The sequence below is a fragment of the Rhinoraja longicauda genome, chromosome 9 (genome assembly GCF_053455715.1).
Source record: "Rhinoraja longicauda isolate Sanriku21f chromosome 9, sRhiLon1.1, whole genome shotgun sequence".
NCBI classification, from domain to species: Eukaryota; Metazoa; Chordata; class Chondrichthyes; order Rajiformes; family Arhynchobatidae; genus Rhinoraja; species Rhinoraja longicauda.
The window spans coordinates 7,590,703-7,610,286 of NC_135961.1; the positions used below are offsets into that span (position 1 = coordinate 7,590,703).

At 44.7% G+C, this 19,584-nt stretch overlaps 1 protein-coding gene across 1 annotated transcript in view; it reads right to left on the reverse strand.

Annotated features, from left to right (window-relative positions):
- rel (v-rel avian reticuloendotheliosis viral oncogene homolog) overlaps nucleotides 1-11,524 on the reverse strand; it is a 54,099-nt gene extending 42,575 nt beyond the window's left edge. The window contains exons 1-4 of the mRNA XM_078404757.1: nucleotides 11,409-11,524; nucleotides 1,632-1,673; nucleotides 1,366-1,502; nucleotides 574-722 (exon numbers count right to left, since the gene is read on the reverse strand). Of these exons, the coding sequence (XP_078260883.1) occupies nucleotides 574-722; nucleotides 1,366-1,502; nucleotides 1,632-1,673; nucleotides 11,409-11,415 (335 nt within the window). The 5' untranslated portion in view covers nucleotides 11,416-11,524. The remainder of the gene's footprint in view (nucleotides 1-573; nucleotides 723-1,365; nucleotides 1,503-1,631; nucleotides 1,674-11,408) is intronic.
- Nucleotides 11,525-19,584: the final 8,060 nt, after the last annotated feature.

The following is a 19,584-nucleotide window of genomic DNA, read 5'->3' on the forward strand; positions in this document are numbered from 1 at the left end:
TGAACATATAGCCCTCCGCTCACTCTGCAGCAACCCTGACTTTTGTAGAAAATCCTTCCCACTCATTCAATACCTTGTGGTCTACATCCTAAATTACTCTATCCCACCTACCCAGCAAAGCCTCAATTTCAAAATTCTCATCCTCGTGTTCATATCTTTCCATGGCTTCTCCTCTCTTATATTTACAATTCTGAGAATCTTTAATTCTCCATCTCTGGTCCTTTTTTGCACATCCCCCCATCATATATCAGACAGAAGAAACTGCTTATGTACTGCAACTAATTGGGCCTAAGTGCAACAATGGCTTCCCTATAACTCTGTACAATCACCCACTTTGTTGGAGTTTCCAGCCAGGCATTCTGATATACATCTGTGGTTTGGTTTACAATTTATTGTTTCTGAATATTTGCCATGTTCCAGATCTGTGTAAAAATATTGCTCCTCTTCCATATTCCCTCTCCCACATTTTAAGATTTATTTGGTAGAGTAACATAGCAATACAGCAAAACATTTATATATTTCACTCTTTTAAAAAAAAAACATCAATATCAGAACAGAACACTAGGTACTTACCACAAAAGTCTACGTTCAGCGCCAAAGTCAGCTTCATAGAAGCCATCTTTGCAGTCCTTCCCAACCAAGTCGTGAGGGTGGGGTTTGAAAGGTTCCATCTTTGTTACTAAAGTAACTAAAACTCTCACTCTTCCAAAGTAATTCACAACCTTTATGATGAAGAAAGAATAAACAAACCTGAACCAAAATGCTGTTAAAGAGAGGGAGACATGAGAAAAGCTATGCAAAGGAATGAAGTCGAGAATTTTAAACATTATTTAGGATTTTTTTACGATTCCAGTCTCTTAATTCTAAAGACACTGAAGGTTTATAGCTCGCGATCGAAAAAGTCTACTTTATTCAACAGTACACAGTTGGGTTACACAGTTGAACACATAAACCCAGTGGATATAATGAGGTGACTTCCATTCCTTCCCCTGCTACAGAATTCATGTAGACTGCTATTGTAGCATTTTCCTCTTATAAATTCTCAGACAGCTGCAAATTCAATATACCAAAACAGTTGGCATTAATCAATGGACAAAGTTTAATGGGCTGGAACATAATTCGGTAAACTTGTAAATTGTCCCCAGTGTGTGTAGGATAGTATTAATCTGCTGGTCAGTGTGGACCTGGTGGGCCGAAGGGCCTGTTTCCACGCTGTACTTCTGAAATAAACCTCACTTTTGGAACTCAACTGCATAAAAACAGAATTCTTGGAAACAATAATAGCGTTGAAAAAAACCTTAAACCGCAAATGAGAGATGATTTCATTTAAAAAAACTTATATGCAAATGCACTATGATAGTTTACCTGGATGGCAGGATATGTTCTGTTGTTATCCTTGCTGCTTGCCCCAGGAATGCTACCAGCTGATCGCCCTTCACACTTGTATCTGAAACGCATGCCACGTTGCTTGGGCTGCTCAACCATTTCAGCATAAGGTTCACCTAAAATTAACCACAATTTCAGCGATGCAGAATTTCAGCAAGGGACACAAGACAGCAACACATAATAGGGAATTAAAGTTAGAAATGCAATTTTTCACAAAAATATATGTATATATAGAAATCTCTCACCTTGAAGGGGAGGCCTTGACATAACGGGCAAGTGACCTCGCACTAGAAAGACAAAATCCCAGAAATAATATTAATTATTTATTATGAGGAAACGGAAAATGCAACATTCAACTTAAAATATATCTCACCACTGTACAAGATCATGAGAGGAATAGATCGAGTAGATGCACAGAGTCTCTTGCCCAGAGTAGGTGAATCTGGGCACGGTGGCGCAGCGGTAGAGTTGCTGCCTTACAGCGAATGCAGCGCCGGAGACTCAATAGACAATAGGTGCAGGAGGAGGCCATTCGGCCCTTCGAGCCAGCACCGCCATTCAATGTGATCATGGCTGATCATTCTCAATCAGTACCCCGTTCCTGCCTTCTCCCCATACCCCCTGACTCCGCTATCCTTAAGAGCTCTATCCAGCTCTCTCTTGAATGCATTCAGAGAATTGGCATCCACTGCCTTCTGAGGCAGAGAATTCCACAGATTCACAACTCTCTGACTGAAAAAGTTTTTCCTCATCTCAGTTCTAAATGGCCTACCCCTTATTCTTAAACTGTGGCCCCTTGTTCTGGACTCCCCCAACATTGGGAACATGTTTCCTGCCTCTAACGCGTCCAACCCCTTAATAATCTTATGTGTTTCGATAAGATCTCCTCTCACCTTTCTAAATTCCAGGTTCGATCCTGACTATGGGCGCTGTCTGTACAGAGTTTGTACGTTCTCCCCGTGACCTGCGTGGGTTTTCTCCGAGATCTTCGGTTTCCTCCCACACTCCAAAGACGTACAGGTATGTAGGTTAATTGGCTGGGCAAATGTAAAAATTCCCCCTAGGGTGTGTAGGATAGTGTTAATGTGCGGGGATCGCTGGGCGGCACGGACCCGGTGGGCCGAAGGACCTGTTTCCGCGCTGTATCTCTAAATCTAAAAAAAAAATCTAAAAATCAAAGACCGGAGGACATAGGTTTAAGGTGAAGCGGAAAAGATTTAATAGGAATCTGGGGGGTAGCTTTTCCACACAATGGGGGATGGATGTATGGAACAAGCTGCCAGAGGAGGTAGTTGAGGCTGGAACATTTAAAATACAGTTAGACAGGTACATGGATAGGACAGGTTTAGAGGGATATGGACCAAACACTGGCAGGTGGGACATGTTGGCCGGTGTGGGCAAGTTGGGCCAAATGGCCTGTTTCCACGCTGTGCGACTCTCTGACTCTACTAAACAATGACAATCTTCTCCAAATCAAGATTAGAATTCAAGTTAAAAGTGTTTATTTTTATGAAAGCATGTTAAAAGATATTGAACACCTATGGTGTTGCCCTTCGATGAGGTCATCAGGAAACCACGCATGGTTAAAGTTAAAGGTTATTTGATTTACAACCCCACCTAATGATGCAGGTGCACTCAAACATAACTGTTGCACGCCCTGCTAATCTACTCCGATTAGCAGCAAAAATATTCCAAGATTTCTCCCCTTTTAAGTGTTGATTTAAAAAGTGCATTTTCCATCTATTACAAGATATAATTTTGTGCAATTTGTGTCACAAACCAATGGTTTTATATGAAGTACAAATCAACTCAAATTGTACTAACAGAATGAACATCCAATGACGTTAGGTTTTGAATATTCAATACCAAATGTAATTAATGAAGCACACACACAATAATACATTCGGACAGCCGTGTATTGATTTTATGCTCTGCAATAGGCAGCATTGTGGCATAGCAGTAGAGTTACTGCCTTTCAGTGCCAGATACCCAAGTTCGATCCTGACTATGGGTGCTTGTCTGTACGGAGTTTGTGCATTCTCCCCGTGACTTGGGTTTTCTCCGAGATCTTCGGTTTTCTCCCAAAGTTGTGCAGGTTTGTAGACTAATTGGCTTGGTATCAATGTAAATGTTCCCGGTGTGTGTAGGATAGTGTTAATGCATGGGGATCACCGGTCGGCGTGGGCTCGGTGGGCTGAGGGGGTCCGTTTCCACGCAGTATCTCTAAACTAAACTAAAACTAATAACAGAAAAGATTTTTTTAACAGATCACTATCATGAGTTAAATAAAGGTTATTTTAAATTAACCCACTGACGTAACAACTACTTGCTCTTCAGCATTATAACTGTCTAACTAGATTTCCAAAATATCTAAAAGAACAAAATAACGATATTTAAAAACTGGGCCAAACGTTAGAGTTTACAACGGAAAACCGATGTTTATTCAGAAACAAGCGACCAGGTGGTTTCAGATTCAATATGTGTCCAACTCCCTATGTAGTCTATTTCAGCTTCCAGTGTTCAGGCCTTTTACTTTCTAAAAATGTACATCAGTCACAGAACCTGCTGCAATTGATTGCTTGAAACCTACACAGTTTCAAGTGAAACTATTTACTGAACTGCTAATCAAATGGAAACAAATATGTTAACCAGTATTGATACCCACTGAGTTTCATTTCTTTCAAGATACAATGTTCGTGCAAAGATCTCTTTTGTGACCGTGGTGAACTGACCAATGGTCTTTTTTTTTTAAACAGGAGTTTAACTTCCAGAAACAATTACCTTAATAAGCACACATAATGTAAACCTACATCACTGGCCACACTTATGCTATCATATGAAATGGCACAACAGCTGTGTAGTACTTTAATTTTGTAAGTGCACTTTAACTGTACTGGAAATGGGATTTTAAGCCTCGTGCCATTTATGGAAATGTGAATTATAGTGGTTGTTTTACAGAAACTAAAAATGCTATTTAATATCGACCGGATGCGTTAAGTCAAGTAAAGTCAAGTCAATTTTATTTGTATAGCACATTTAAAAACAACCCACGTTGACCAAAGTGCTGCACATCTGATTAGGAAAAAAAAGAAACAACATACAGTAAAGACCAATGATATCATAAAACTTTGTCTTTAACATTCTACAGCACAAACAAATGGGACCAGAGCAACTGGATCGCAATTTCAGTCATGTTGGTGTGGGAAATAAAAAGAGACTTTTCCCACTTTTATCCCACTATTGAAATATAGAAATCCCAACGGTGTAGACACATACCACTGAACGAGTCTAAAAATAGAAATTATCTGGTGCATATAATACATCGAAACTAACGGAAATGAAAAAACATCGTCCATTTTTTACAATTGTGTAGGAAGGAACTGCAGATGCTGGTTTACACCATAAACACAAAATGCTGGAGTAACTCAGCGGGACAGGCAGCATCTCTGGAGAGAAGGAATGGGTGACTTTGTACATTAGACTTTCAGAATGTCCCAAAGTTATTTACAGTCAATTATTTTATTTTTTTAATGTAACCTCTGTGGTAGTGATATCAAACTTTTGAGTAAGGTGCTTCACACGGAGACCTTTTCACAGCAGGAGTTGTGTAGAAGACCAGGAATTGTACTTGTGCTCCTAGATCCGTCTGCTCTACAATACTTCCCAGGGTCCTAGCATTCCGTGAAGGTCCTGGTTTGACTTCACAACATGCAGCACCTCACAATTGTCTGAATTAAACTCCATTAGCCAATCCAAGGCCCACCTGCCCAGGTGATCAAGATCTTGTAATTCCTGATAAACATCTTCACTGTCTATGATACCTGAAGAAGAGTCTCGACCTGAAACGTCACCCATTCCTTCCCTCCAGAGATGCTGCCTGTCCCGCTGAGTTACTCCAGCATTTTGTGTCTATCTTCGGTTTAACCAGCATCTGCAGATCCTTCCTACACATTCCTCCACCTATCTTAATGTTGTCTGTCTACTTACTAGCCACACAATAACAGTTTGATTTAAAAAAAGACAGAAAGTGCTTGGATAACTCAGCAGATCTGGCAGCATCTCTGGCGAACATGGATTGGTGATGTTTCAGGCCCGAAAGGATCCCGGCCCAAAACATCACCTATGTTCTCCAGAGATGCTGTGTGACCCTCCAGCACTTTGTGTCCTCTTTTTGTAAACCAGCATCTGCAGTTCCTTGTGTCAACAGGTTGAAAATGTCTTCCTGAGGTGATTGGTGGACAATTAATCTGGTCACTGGGCAAAACATCCCTGCCGTCCTCTAAAGAGCGTCATTTTTTCTTGATCATCCGAGAATGAAACTTAAACTTTTAGAAGGATGAGAGGGGATCTTATCGAAACGTATAAGATTATTAAGGGGTTGGACACGTTAGAGGCAGGAAACATGTTCCCAATGTTGGGGGAGTCCGGAACCAGGGGACACAGTTTAAGAATAAGGGGTAGGCCATTTAGAACAGAGATGAGAAAACAATTTTTCAGTCAGAGAGTTGCGAATCTGTGGAATTCTCTGCCTCAGAAGGCAGTGGAGGCCAATTCTCTGAATGCATTCAAGAGAGAGCTCTTAAGGATAGCAGAGTCAGGGGGTATGGGGAGAAGGCAGGAACGGGGTACTGATTGAGAATGATCAGCCATGATCACATTGAATGGCGGTGCTGGCTTGAAGGGCCGAATGGCCTCCTCCTGCACTTATTGTCTATTGTCTATTAATGCAACACCTTTGAAAGGTGGCACCTCGAAAATTCACCCCGTATTTTATTTTGCTCGAGTCAATGGACTGGGATTTTAGACCAGCGGGCAGTGGAGGGTGGGGGAAAAGGGGGAACAAGCAGATAGATTGGAAAATTTAACTTTTATTTTGCAGATTAAAATCAAATCAATAGCTTCCCATCGGCAAATATTACTCTGAGAGGGCAGCAGAGACTGAGCCTCAAATCTTTGTGCATCTACTGTAAAAAAAAGTACCCAATTTATTACTGGTTGATAAGAAAATAGATAATGTTTTAGAATGAATTGAAACAAGTTCCTGCTCGATAGCGCACCACCCTGTGGGAAGGCATCTTTTCTGCGTGATTCAATGCTAATCGTTGTGTCCTTGCCTTTTCCACCAGCATTGTCCTGCCCCATGCAGCAGCAGAATATCTTTGAATATCAGATGCGGCAAAAACTGGGGGGGGGGGGGGGGGGGGGGCAAGGCAACAGAGATTAACTTCATGCGGAGAGTCCCCCTGTATCCCGTTGCAGAGCCAATCTAGTCAGACTTGCACAAAGATTGTGTAGGAAGGAACTGCAGATGCTGGTTTAAGGTGTAAGTTGCAGCAGGAGTTAAAACTGGCATGTAACAAAGGTAATGCCACTGTGGTGATGGGGGATTTCAATATGCAGGTAGACTGGGAAAATCAGGTTGGTTCTGGACCCCAAGAGAGTTTGTAGAGTGCCTCCGAGATGGATTCCTAGAGCAGCTGGTACTGGCCTACCAGAGAAAAGGCAATTCTGGATTTAGTGTTGTCCAATGAACCAGATTTGATAAGAGAACTCAAGGTAAAGGAACTGCTTGGAGGTTGTGATCATAATATTAGTTTTAATCTGCAATACGAGAGAAGGTTAAATTGGAAGTATCAGTGTTGCAGTTGAACAAAGGGGACTATGAAGGCATGAGAGAGGAGCTGGCCAAGGTCGACTGGAAAGGGATCCTAGCAGGAATGAAGGGAAGCGACTGGAAAGGGATCCTAGCAGGAATGAAGGGAAGTTAAAAGGCCTGTTTCCGGCTGTATATATATGATAAAAGATGTTTAACACAGCAAAGAATTGTGGGTGAAATTATTATGGGTAACAAGGAAATGGCAGAAGAGTTGAACAGGTACTTTGGATCTATCTTCACTAAGGAAGACACAAACATTCTCCCAGATGTACTAGAGGACAGAGGATCTAGCGGGGGTAGAGGAACTGAAAGAAATTTGCATTAGGCGAGAAATAGTATTGGGTAGACTGATGGGACTGAAGGATGATAAATCCCTGGGGCCTGATGGTCTGCATCCCAGGGTACTCAGGGAGGTGGCTCTAGAAATAGTGGACACATTGGTGATCATTTTCCAATGTTCAATAGATTCAGGATCAGTTCCTGTGGATTGGAGGAAAGCTAATGTTATCCCACTTTTCTAGAAAGGAGCGAGAGAAAACGGGCAATTACAGACCAGTTAGCCTGACATCGGTGGTGGGGAAGTTGCTGGAGTCAATTATTAAAGAGGTAATAACAGTGCATTTGGATAGCAATAAAAAAGATAATCCAAGTCAGCATGGATTTATGAAAGGGAAATCATGCTTGACTACTCTTCTGGAGGATGTGATAAATAAAATGGATGAAGGGGAGCCAGTGGATGTAGTGTATCTAGACTTTCCACACGGTCCCACACGGCAGATTGGTGAGCAAAATTAGAGCACATGGTATTGGGGGTAGGGTGTTGACATGGATAGATAATTGGTTGGCAGACAGGAAGCAAAGAGTAGGAGTAAAACGGGTCCTTTTCAGAATGGCAGGCAGTGGAGAGTGGAGCGTCGCAAGGCTCGGTGTTGGGGCCGCAACTGTTTACCATATATATTAATGATTTGATTGAAGGAATTAGAAGTAACACTAGCAAGTTTGTGGATGACACAAAGCTGGGTGGCAGTGTAAACTGTGAAGAGGATGTTAGGAGGTTACAGGGTGACCTGGACAGATTGAGTGAGTGGGCAGATGCGTGGCAGATGCAGTATAATATAGATAAATGTGAGGTTATCCACTGGAGTTTAGAAGGCTGAGGGGGGATTTTATAGAGGCATATAAAATTATAAAAGGACTGGACAAGCTAGATGCAGGAATTTTTTTTCCCAATGGCGAGTCCAGAACCAGGGGCCACAGTCTTAGAATAAAGGGGAGGCCATTTAGAACTGAGGTGAGAAGGAACATTTTCACCCAGAGAGTTGTGAATTTGTGGAATTCTCTGCCACAGAGGGCAGTGGAGGCCAAATCACTGGATGAATTTAAGAGAGTTAGATAGAGCTCTAGGGGCTAGTGGAATCAAGGGGGTATGGGGAGATGTTGGGCACAGGTTACTGATTGAGAATGATCAGCCATGATCACAATGAATGGCGGTGCTGGCTCAAAGGGCCGAATAGTCTCCTCCTGCACCTATTTTCTGTGTAAACCGAAGTTAAACACAAAATGCTGGAGTAACTCAGCATCTCTAGAGAGAAGGAATGGGTGACGTTTCGAGTCGGGACCCTTCTTCAGACTGAGGGTCAGGGGAGAGGGAAACGAGAGACATAGACGGTGACGTAGAGAGATATAGAACAACCATCCCCCTGCCAAAGGAACAGCCTGTGCTTCAGTCCGCCCACTTTCCACTTAAGCTTCACTTTAAATCCGTGAACACAAGGAAAGTTGCTGGTCGCCGTCGCCCACGTCAGTTTCACGAGGAGTCTCGGCCGCAGTTTCATTAGACTTTTGTTTTACAAAAACAAGCAGTAACTTAACACGTACAGACACACACAAACGCACACCCACACACACATAACACACCCACACACACACACGCACCCACATACATACCCACACACAGACTACACACACGCACATACACACGCACATACACACGCACACCCACAAACGCACCCACACACAGACTACACACACGCACATACACACGCACACCCACATGCACACGCATAGACACACATAACCACCCACACCCACATACACACGCACACACAGACTACACACACGCACATACACACGCACACCCACATGCACACGCATAGACACACATAACCACCCACACCCACATACACACGCACACACAGACTACACACACGCACATACACACCCACATACACACGCACACCCACATGCACACAGACTACACACACCCACATACACACGCACACATATACACACACACCCATATACACACACACCCACATACACCCACATGCACACGCATAGACACACATAACCACCCACACCCACATACACACGCACACAGACTACACACACGCACATACACACGCACACACAGACTACACACACGCACATACACACCCACACACACACACAGACTACACACACGCACATACACACCCACACACACACGCACATACACACCCACATACACACGCACACCCACATGCACACAGACTACACACACCCACATACACACGCACACATATACACGCACACCCATATACACACACACCCACATACACCCACACCCACATGCACACAGACTACACACACCCACATACACACGCACACATATACACGCACACCCCCACACACACACCCAGACACACACGCACAGACACACACGCTCGCACATTCAAACGTGTGTGTTTTTATTTCATTCGACACTTCCCCGTCGAGCCGGGCAGCGAATGTTGTCGGGGTTTGGGGAGTTGAAGATAGCCACAGAGTGCTGGAGTAACTCAGCGGGTCAGGCAACATCTCTGGAGAGAAGGAATGGGTGACGTTTCGGGTCCAGACCCTTCTTCAGACTGACTGAATGTAGCAAGTCTGTGTAGCCAAGACTTCAGTCTGAAGAAGGGTCTCGACCCGAAACGTCGCCCATTCCCTCTCTCCAGAGATGCTGCCTGACCCGCTGAGTTACTCCAGCATTGTGTGTCTGTCTGCCTTGTGTCTGCATCTATCGTCGGTTTGAACCAACATCTATCTGACTGTAGTTCCTTCCGACACACAGAAGGAGTGGGTGATGTTTCGGGTCGAGAGCCGAATTAGGTGGTTGGGGGAGCCTTGAATAAAGCCAGCAGGTTTGTCATTTTAAGACGCCTTCAGGATTTCCACCTGCCACTGTTTCCGACAGGCAAAGACGACGTGACATTTGAGCCCACCCCACCCAGGCTGGGCACCCACCTCACCCAGGCTGGGCACCCACCTCACCCAGGCTGGGCACCCACCCCACCCAGGCTGGGCACCCACCTCACCCAGGCTGGGCACCCACCTCACCCAGGCTGGGCACCCACCTCACCCAGGCTGGGCACCCACCCCACCCAGGCTGGGCACCCACCTCACCCAGGCTGGGCACCCACCTCACCCAGGCTGGGCACCCACCTCACCCATGCTGGGCACCCACCTCACCCAGGCTGGGCACCCACCTCACCCAGGCTGGGCACCCACCTCACCCAGGCTGGGCACCCACCCCACCCAGGCTGGGCACCCACCTCTCTCTCTGGCTCCCCACCCTCGCCTCACCCTCTCTGAACCAACAACACAGCTGAAGCACAAGCACCTAAAGTGAATGTTATCGGGGTTTGGGAGTTGAAGATAGCCACAGACTTATAAGATTATTAAGGGGTTGGACACGTTAGAGGCAGGAAACATGTTCCCAATGTTGGGGGAGTCCAGAACCAGGGGCCACAGTTTAAGAATAAGGGGTAGGCCATTTAGAACAGAGATGAGGAAAAACTTTTTCAGTCAGAGAGTTGTGAATCTGTGGAATTCTCTGCCTCAGAGGGCAGTGGAGGCCAATTCTCTGAATGCATTCAAGAGAGAGCTGGATAGAGCTCTTAAGGATAGCGGAGTCAGGGTGAAGGCAGGAACGGGGTACTGATTGAGAATGATCAGCCATGATCACATTGAATGGCGGTGCGTACAGGCTCGAAGGGCCGAATGGCCTCCGCCTCCTCCTCCCCCTGCACCTATTGCCTATTGAATCCGAAGCCTGAAGTGAAAGGCTGGACTTGCCCGGCTGTGATCCGGAATGGATATTAAACGCCTCATGCACCCCCGATTCGCAAAAAGGGGACCATTCCCCGGTCCGACCAAGGAGAACCCGTCAAAATGCTGGAGCGACCAACTCGTCGGAGCGGCTATTTCCACTGTTGTTGAGTGTTAAACTAAGTGAAGTGTCCCCCGACGGCGGGACGCCGCTCCCACCGGTGCATCTCAGAACAGCCTCAGCAGCCAATATCAAAACATCTCCACACACCAGATCAAATAAACAAGCCCGTCTTACCGTCCATGGCCGTTCGCCTGGCGGTCCTTTTATTGCCCGCAGGATGGATTCCGACGTGTGACTTCTGTCCTCACTCTGAAATGTCCCGGTTGCAAAGCAGCAGGATAACCCCGTGAGCCTCATAAAATTCACCGGGGAAATTCCCCTCCGCCCCCTCGCTGACGTGCCTGGTCCAACGCATCACGGCCCAATTAAAAATCACAACCCTCTTTTTTTTTTCTTCTTCTTCTTCTTCTTCTTCTTCGTCGCCCACAAATGAGTGAACTTTTATGGCAGGTTCACCCTCCATTCGGCCTTTTTTTTTTTACACGCCTCCACGAGGCACCTTAGCCCTTGTTTGTTGTGCTTGTGAAAGGCCATAATCTGGTGCCAAAAAATGAAGACGTTTATTCATTCCACAGGGACTCCAGGCAGAGCCAGTGTGGAAACAGGCCCAACTTGCCCACACCAGACAACATAGAAACATAGGAAATAGGTGCAGGGGGAGGCCATTCGGCCCTTCGAGCCAGCACCACCATTCAATATGATCATGGCTGATCATCCAACTCAGTATCCCGTACCTGCCTTCTCTCCATACCCCCTGATCCCTTTAGCCACATCTAACTCCCTCTTAAATATAGCCAATGAACTGGCCTCAACTTCCTTCTGTGGCAGAGAATTCCACAGATTCACCACTCTGTGTGAAAAAAAACTTTCTCATCTCGGTCCTAAAAGACTTCCCCTTATCCTTAAACTGTGACCCCTTGTTCTGGACTTCCCCAACATCGGGAACAATCTTCCAGCATCTAGCCTGTCCAACCCCTTAAGAATTTTGTAAGTTTCTATAAGATCCCCCCTCAATCTTCTAAATTCCAGCGAGTACAAGCCGAGTCTATCCAATCTTTCTTCATATGAAAGTCCTGCCATCCCAGGAATCAATCTGGTGAACCTTCTCTGTACTCCCTCTATGGCAAGAATGTCTTTCCTCAGATTAGGAGACCAAAACTGTACGCAATACTCCAGGTGTGGTCTCACCAATGCCCTGTACAACTGCAGCAGATGTCCCAGCCACACTAATCGTACCTGCCCGCGTTTGGTCCACATCCCTCCAAACCTGTCCTATCCATGTACCTGTCTAACTTTTTGTTAAACGTTGGGATAGTTCCAGGCTCAACTACCTCCTCTGGCAGCTTGTTCCATACACCCACCACCCTTTGTGTGAAAAAGTCACCCCTCCTCAGATTCCTATTAAATCTTTTCCCCTTCACCTGGAACCTATGTGCTCTTGACCTCGTTTCAACTATTCCAGGCAAGAGACTCTGTACATCTACCAGATCTATTCCTCTCATGATTTTATATCAGCTCATTCTTGATTGGGAAGTTCTTCTGTGACAATGTCCCCATCCTCGTCTGTAACTCACCTCCTCCTCCAGCTTGGACCAGGAGACTGGATATTGCACATGTACATAATGGCCCTGCTCTACAGAATGGGCTTTGGGGAAGTAATCCAGAATTGGATGCAACTGCTCTACGCAGATTTTAGTAGCACAGTCCAAATTGACAGGTGGAACACTGAGTTTCCAAAACAAATCTGAAATTGGGTAAGGCTGCCGACTCTCCACTGTCTTTGTGTGTGGTATTGAGCCATTTGCCAAATCTATCAGGAATGTCATGGGCTTAGGAGGAGCAATCCCAGGTAGGTGGAAGCAGTCAGGTCAAAGCCTCCCAATGTATGGATGCCATCACTTTCTGCTGCTCGGTCCCACTGTCAATCTTCAGACTGAAGATCTTATCGAAACCTATAAGATTATTAAGGGGTTGGACACGTTAGAGGCAGGAAACATGTTCCCAATGTTGGGGGAGTCCAGAACAAGGAGCCACAGTTTAAGAATAAGGGGTAGGGCATTTAGAACTGAGATGAGGAAAAACTTTTTCAGTCAGAGAGTTGTGAATCTGTGGAATTCTCTGCCTCAGAAGGCAGTGGGGGGCAATTCTCTGAATGCATTCAAGAGAGAGCTAGATAGAGCTCTTAAGGTTAGCGGAGTCAGGGGGAAGGCAGGAACGGGGTACTGATTGAGAATGATCAGCCATGATCACATTGAATGGCGGTGCTGGCTCGAAGGGCCGAAAGGCCTCCTCCTGCACCTATTGTCTATTGTCTATTGAAGAGACTAGTTTAAACTGATCTTGGAGGCCAGAGTAAAACAACACCGTGTTCCAACTAAGGGCGGTACAGTGGCCACTGGTAGAGCTACTGCCTTGCGGCGCCAGAGATCTTGGTTCGATCTTGACTATGGGTGCTCTCTGTACGGTTTGTACGTTCTCCCCATGACCTGCAGGTGTTTTCTCCAAGATCTTCGGTTTCCTCCCACACTCCAAAGACATATAGGTTCGTAGGTTAATTGGCTTGGGACAATTGTGTAAATGTACAATTGCCCCTAGTGTGTGTAGGGTAGTGTTAATATGTGGGGATCACTGGTCGGTGTGGACTCAGTGGGCCGAAAGGCCTGTTTCCAAGCTGTATCTCTAAACAAAACTAAAAATAAGTCTTTGACAGACACAAAAAGCTGGAGTAACTCAGCGGGACAGGCAGCATCTCTGGAGAGAAGGAATGGGTGATATTTCGGGTCAAGACCCTTCTTCAGACTGGTTAGGGATAAGGGAAACGAGAGATATAGACGGTGATGTGGAGAGATAAAGAACAATGAATGAAAGATATGCAAAAAAGTGATGATGATAAAGGAAACAGGCCATTGTAAGCTGTTTGTTGGGTGAAAACGAGAAGCTAGTACGACAGGAGATGGACAAGTTCCTCAGTGAGTATTTCCCCTCTGTTTTTAACATGGAGAAAGACAGGAGGGTGGGGGATCTTGGGGTAGTCAATGGAAGCGTCTTGAGAGCAGTCAGTATTATAGTTGCAGAGGTGCTGAAAGTGCTGATGCAAATGAAGATAGTCAAATTTCCAGGGCCTGATCAGATATATCCAAGGACACTGGGAAGCTAGAGAGGAAATTACAGGAGCCCTCGTGGAGATTTATGTCGTCATTAAATGCAGGCGAGGTGCCGGAAGACTGGAGGGAGGCAAATGTTGTGCCTCTATTTAAAAAGGGCTACAAGGAAAAGGCTGAGTACCACAGGCCAGTGAGCTTAACATCAGTGGTAACACTCAGAAAGTTACCAGAGAGTATTCTGAGGGATAGGCTATACATGCACTTACATGGACAAGGGCTGATTAGGGATAGTCAACACGGTTTTGTACGTGGGAGGTCATGTCTCATGAATCTAATTGAGTTTTTTGAGGATGTGATCAAAAAGGTCGATGGGGGCAGAGCTGTAGATGTTGTGTACATGGATTTTAGTAAGGCATTTGACTAGGTTCCACATGGTAGACTGCTGTGGAAGGTTAGATCCCATGGGATTCAGGAGAGATAGGTGAATGGATAGAAAATTGGCTTCATGGAAGGAAGCAGAGGGTGATGGTGGAAGGTTGCTTCTCAGACTGTGACTAGTGGTGTGCCTCAGGGTTCAGTGCTGGGCCCATTGCTGTTTGTCATCTATATCAATTATTTGGATGAGAACGTACATGGCATGGTTAGCAAATTTTCTGATGACACGAAAGTGGGTGGTATTGTAGGTAGTAGAGATGGTTGTCAAAAATTACAGCAAGATCTTGATCGGTTGGGCAGTGGTTGCTGGAATTTAATAAGGAGAAATGTGAGGTGTTGCATTTTGGGATCACTAACATGGGCAAACCTAAACAGTGAATGGTAGGACTTTGGGGAGCATCATAGAGATAGGGATCTAGGAGTACAGGTACTGTACATAGTTTGTTGAATGTGACATCACAGGTAGACAGGGTGATCAAAAAAGCTTTTGGCACATTGGCCTTCATCAGTCAGAGCAGTGAGTATAGAAGTTGGGAAGTCATGCTACATTATATAAGATGTTGGTGAGGCTGCGTTTAGAGTTTTGTGTTTAGTTTTGGGCACGATGTTATAGGAAAGATGTTGTCAAGCTGGAAAGGGTGTAGAGAAGATTTATGAGGATAGTGCCAGGACTTAAGGCAGGCTGAGTAGGGAGAGGTTGAACATGCTAGGGCTTTATTCCTTGGAGTGCAGGAGGATGAGGAGAGATCTTATTGAGGTGTAAAAAATCAAATACAAAGCACTATCGTAACGTTTAAGAAACATTTGGACAGGTACATCGATTGGACAGGTTTCGAGGGATACGGGGCAAAAGCAGGCAGATGGGACATGTTGGCCGGTGTGGGCAAGTTGGGCCGAAGGGCCTGTTTCCACTCTGTAAGTCTCTATGACTCTGTAACACTCATACTGTTGACCACCCTTGTGTGAGGCTGCATCGAGTTGTGCATGAAGTTTCAGAAGGCAAACACCCAATGTCAATGAATGCTATGGTTCTACCTGTCCCCGACGTTGCAAAGGATGGGCATGACCTTATTACCGTACAATGTTCCATTGAGTTGGGCCTTGCTGCACCATCTGTGCTTCATGGAAAGTTCTTGCTGAAAACACCTTCAACCATGACCCCCATCAGGCAATAGTTAGTACAGAATGTCCTGGTGATCTGTTGGGTGAAATGCACATGTCCCAAAACTGGAGATTTCAGGGCAGGCCAAGAACAACTTTTGCTTTGACCTTTAAAAAGTCCTGCTAGGCATCCCAAAGTCTTGGGTATATCGATGCCTGGGTGGGAAAGGATTGCAACCCCTGGGAGGATGTGACTGTCAACAAAATAGTAGGGGAAGCTAATTCGAGAGGAATCGTTGTATTGACAAAATGGTTGGAGCTCAGTCTCGATATAAAACCTTCTTTCATCAGAGTGACAAACACAAGTCATGGCAACACTCAGTTCAAACACTGGCATCTCCTGGATTATATCATAATTCGCGAATGGACCAGAAAGGTGATCATGTCATCCATGCTGTGACCGGCATTAATGTCTGCTGGATTGACCCGCTGAGTTCCTCTGGCACCTGTCCTTGTTTTGCTGGATATGTAGCAGCCATCTACAGAAACTGCAAGCAGAAATGTCACCAGACTGAAGACTGCAAGGAGAACAAGTAATGGTACAGAAACAGGCCCTTCAGCCCAGCATGTTCATTCCAAATTCTTTCCCAATTTACACTATCATCTTTGCCCACAATAGCTTTGCCTATTTAAATGCCTGAATAAATGTCTCTGAAAGATAGAACATTATAGACAATAGGTGCAGGAGGATGCCATTCGGCCCTTCGAGCCAGCACCGCCATTCAATGTGATCATGGCTGATCATTCTCAATCAGTACCCCGTTCCTGCCTTCTCCCCATACCCCCTGACTCCGCTATCCTTAAGAGCTCTATCTAACATTAAACAGTACAGCACAGGATCAGGGCCTTCGGCCACAAGGTCTGTGCAGAAGAAGGTGCCAATTCAAAATGACATCTGTCTGCACATGATCTATATTTTTCTAATTTCCGGGCCAGTTAAAATGTTGCTATTGCATCTGTTTCCACTACATCCTCTGGCAGCTTGTTGCAGGCACCTACCACTCTCTATGTAATAAACTTGCAGTATAAATCTTCTTTAAACTCTCCCCCTCTCACCTTATATCTGTGCCCTCCAATTTATGACATTTTCACCTTGGTAAAAAGATTGATTATCTACCCTATCTCTGCCTCTCATAATTTTATATACTTTCTATCGGGTCATCCATCAGTCTCTGATGCGCCAGAGAAAACATTTCTAGTTAGTCCTACCTCTCCTTACAGCTAATCCAAGCAACATCCTGCTGAATCTTTTAGCATCCTCTCCAAAGACTCCACGTCTTCATGTAATTTAGCTAATAGAACTGCACACAAGCCTCCAAAGGTTGCCTTACTGACATTTTATATTTAGCTGCAACATGGCCTCCCTACTTTAATAGTCAATACCCCAACTAATGACAGTAAGCATGTTGTACTCTTTAACCACTGTATGCATCTGTGTTGTCATTTTCAGAGCACTGTGGACTTGCAGCCCAATATCATCCTGTACATCGATGCTCCTGCTTTTCCTCTTACATTTGGCCACCCAAATACTTATCTGGATTAAGCTCTATCTGCCATTACTCTGCCCGTATTTCCGACTGGTCCATATCCAGCTGAAACCTATGACAACCTTCTTCACTGTGTCATCTGAAAACTTACCAATCAGCCTATATTTTCATCCAATTTCACAGAGGTCACTGCACTGATTCTTCTGGAACATTACTAGTCGCAGCCCCCCAATCAGAATAACATCCCTCCAGCACTACCCTCTATCTTCCATGGCCAAGCCAATTTTGAATTCAATCCGCCATGTCTCCATGAATGCCATGCTTCTTAATCTTCTGGATCATCCTACTAAAAGGGACTTTGTCTAAAGCTTTAGTAAAGTCCCTGTATACAATATCCACTGCCCTATCCTCATCATTCATATTTGCCACCTCCTCAAAAGTATCAGTCATGTTCACAAGACATGACCTCCCCTGCACAAAGCCATGATGACTAGTTGCTGTACTAGTTTCACTGTCATCCTAGTTAGTTTCATTGTCATCCTAGTTAGTTTCATTGTCTGTATTAACTTGTTTTCACCTAGAAACACAGCTAACAATGGCCTGTTCCTTTTATCATCGTTATCTTTTTGCATATCTTTCATTAAGTTGTTCTATATCTTTCTATATCACCATCTATATCTCGCGTTTCCCTTTCCCCTGATTCTCAGTCTGAAGAAGAGTCTCGACCCGAAACGTCACCTGTTCCTTTTCTCCAGGGCTGCTGTCTGACCCACTGAGTTACTCCAGCTTTTTGGTGTCTATCTTCGGTTTAAACCAGCATCTGCAGTTCCTCACTACACATTTAGCCCTAATAAGTTTATGCTTTTCCAGACGTGAGTAGATTAGTGTAATAGAGACAATCATTATAGTGATTGTATCTGACTCCACCACCGATTCTGGCAGTGCTTTCCAGATATGAACCATCCTCTGTGTAAAAGGATCTCCTTTCAAATTAGTCCCTGTCAATTTAAACCTATGCCTTCTTGTTTTTGATCTGCCTACCATAGGGATTCTGACTATCTACCCTTTCAGTGTCTTTAATAATTGAATATACCTCTATCAGATCACACCTTAGCCTCCTTCACTCCACATAAAACAAGCCCAGCCTATCCAATCTCTGCTACAACTAAAGTTTCAATCTAGTCAACTTATTGGTAAATCTTCTCTACACTTTCCAGGACACCCACATCCTTTCTATGGCTTGGTGATCAGAACTGCACACAATACCACAGGTACAGACTAAGCAGTGCTTTGTAAAGTTGGGTTTATATTAAAGTAAACTTTTTTATGTTCTATGCCCCAAACCATGAAGGCAAGCATGCCATAAGACTTCTTGTGTAAGAAAATAACTGCAGATGCTGGTATAAATCGAAGGTATTTATTTCACAAAATGCTGGAGTAACTCAGCAGGTCAGGCAGCATCTCAGGAGAGAAGGAATGGGTGATGATTCGGGTTGAGACCCTTCTTCATGCCATAAGACTTCTTGATCATCTATCTACCTTTGTGGCCATTTTCAGTGAACAATGGACTTGAACTTTCAAGGTTCCTCCGTTCATCAATGTCCTACCATTTACCATACATGTCCTAGGCTTATTTGTCTTCCCAAAATGATTCACTTCACACATGTCAGGATTAAATTCCATCTGCTAATGCTCTAGCCAACTTTCCATAAGATCTATATCCTGCTGAGCCTTAGAAACCTTCCTCACTATCCACAACACGTCAACTTTTGGCTGCAAACTTATTAACAAGATCAATTTCCCTCCTGGGATAAATAAAGTTCTATCGTATTGTATATTCACATCTAAGTTGTTAATATATATTGCAATGAACAAGGGTCCAATTACAGAATCCTGTGGTACACTGCTGATTACAGGCATCCAAATCTGAAAAACATTCTTCTACCACTACCCTCTGACTCTTATTATCAAACCAATTTTGGATCAAATTAGCCAGCTCACATGGGATCCCATGTGTAGAAACATAGAAAATAGGTGCAAGAGGAGGCCATTTGGCCCTTTGAGCCAGCACCACCATTCATTGTGATCATGCCCGATCATCTACAATCAGTAATCCGTGCCTGCCTTATCCCCCTATCCCTTGATTCCACTAGCCCCTAGAGC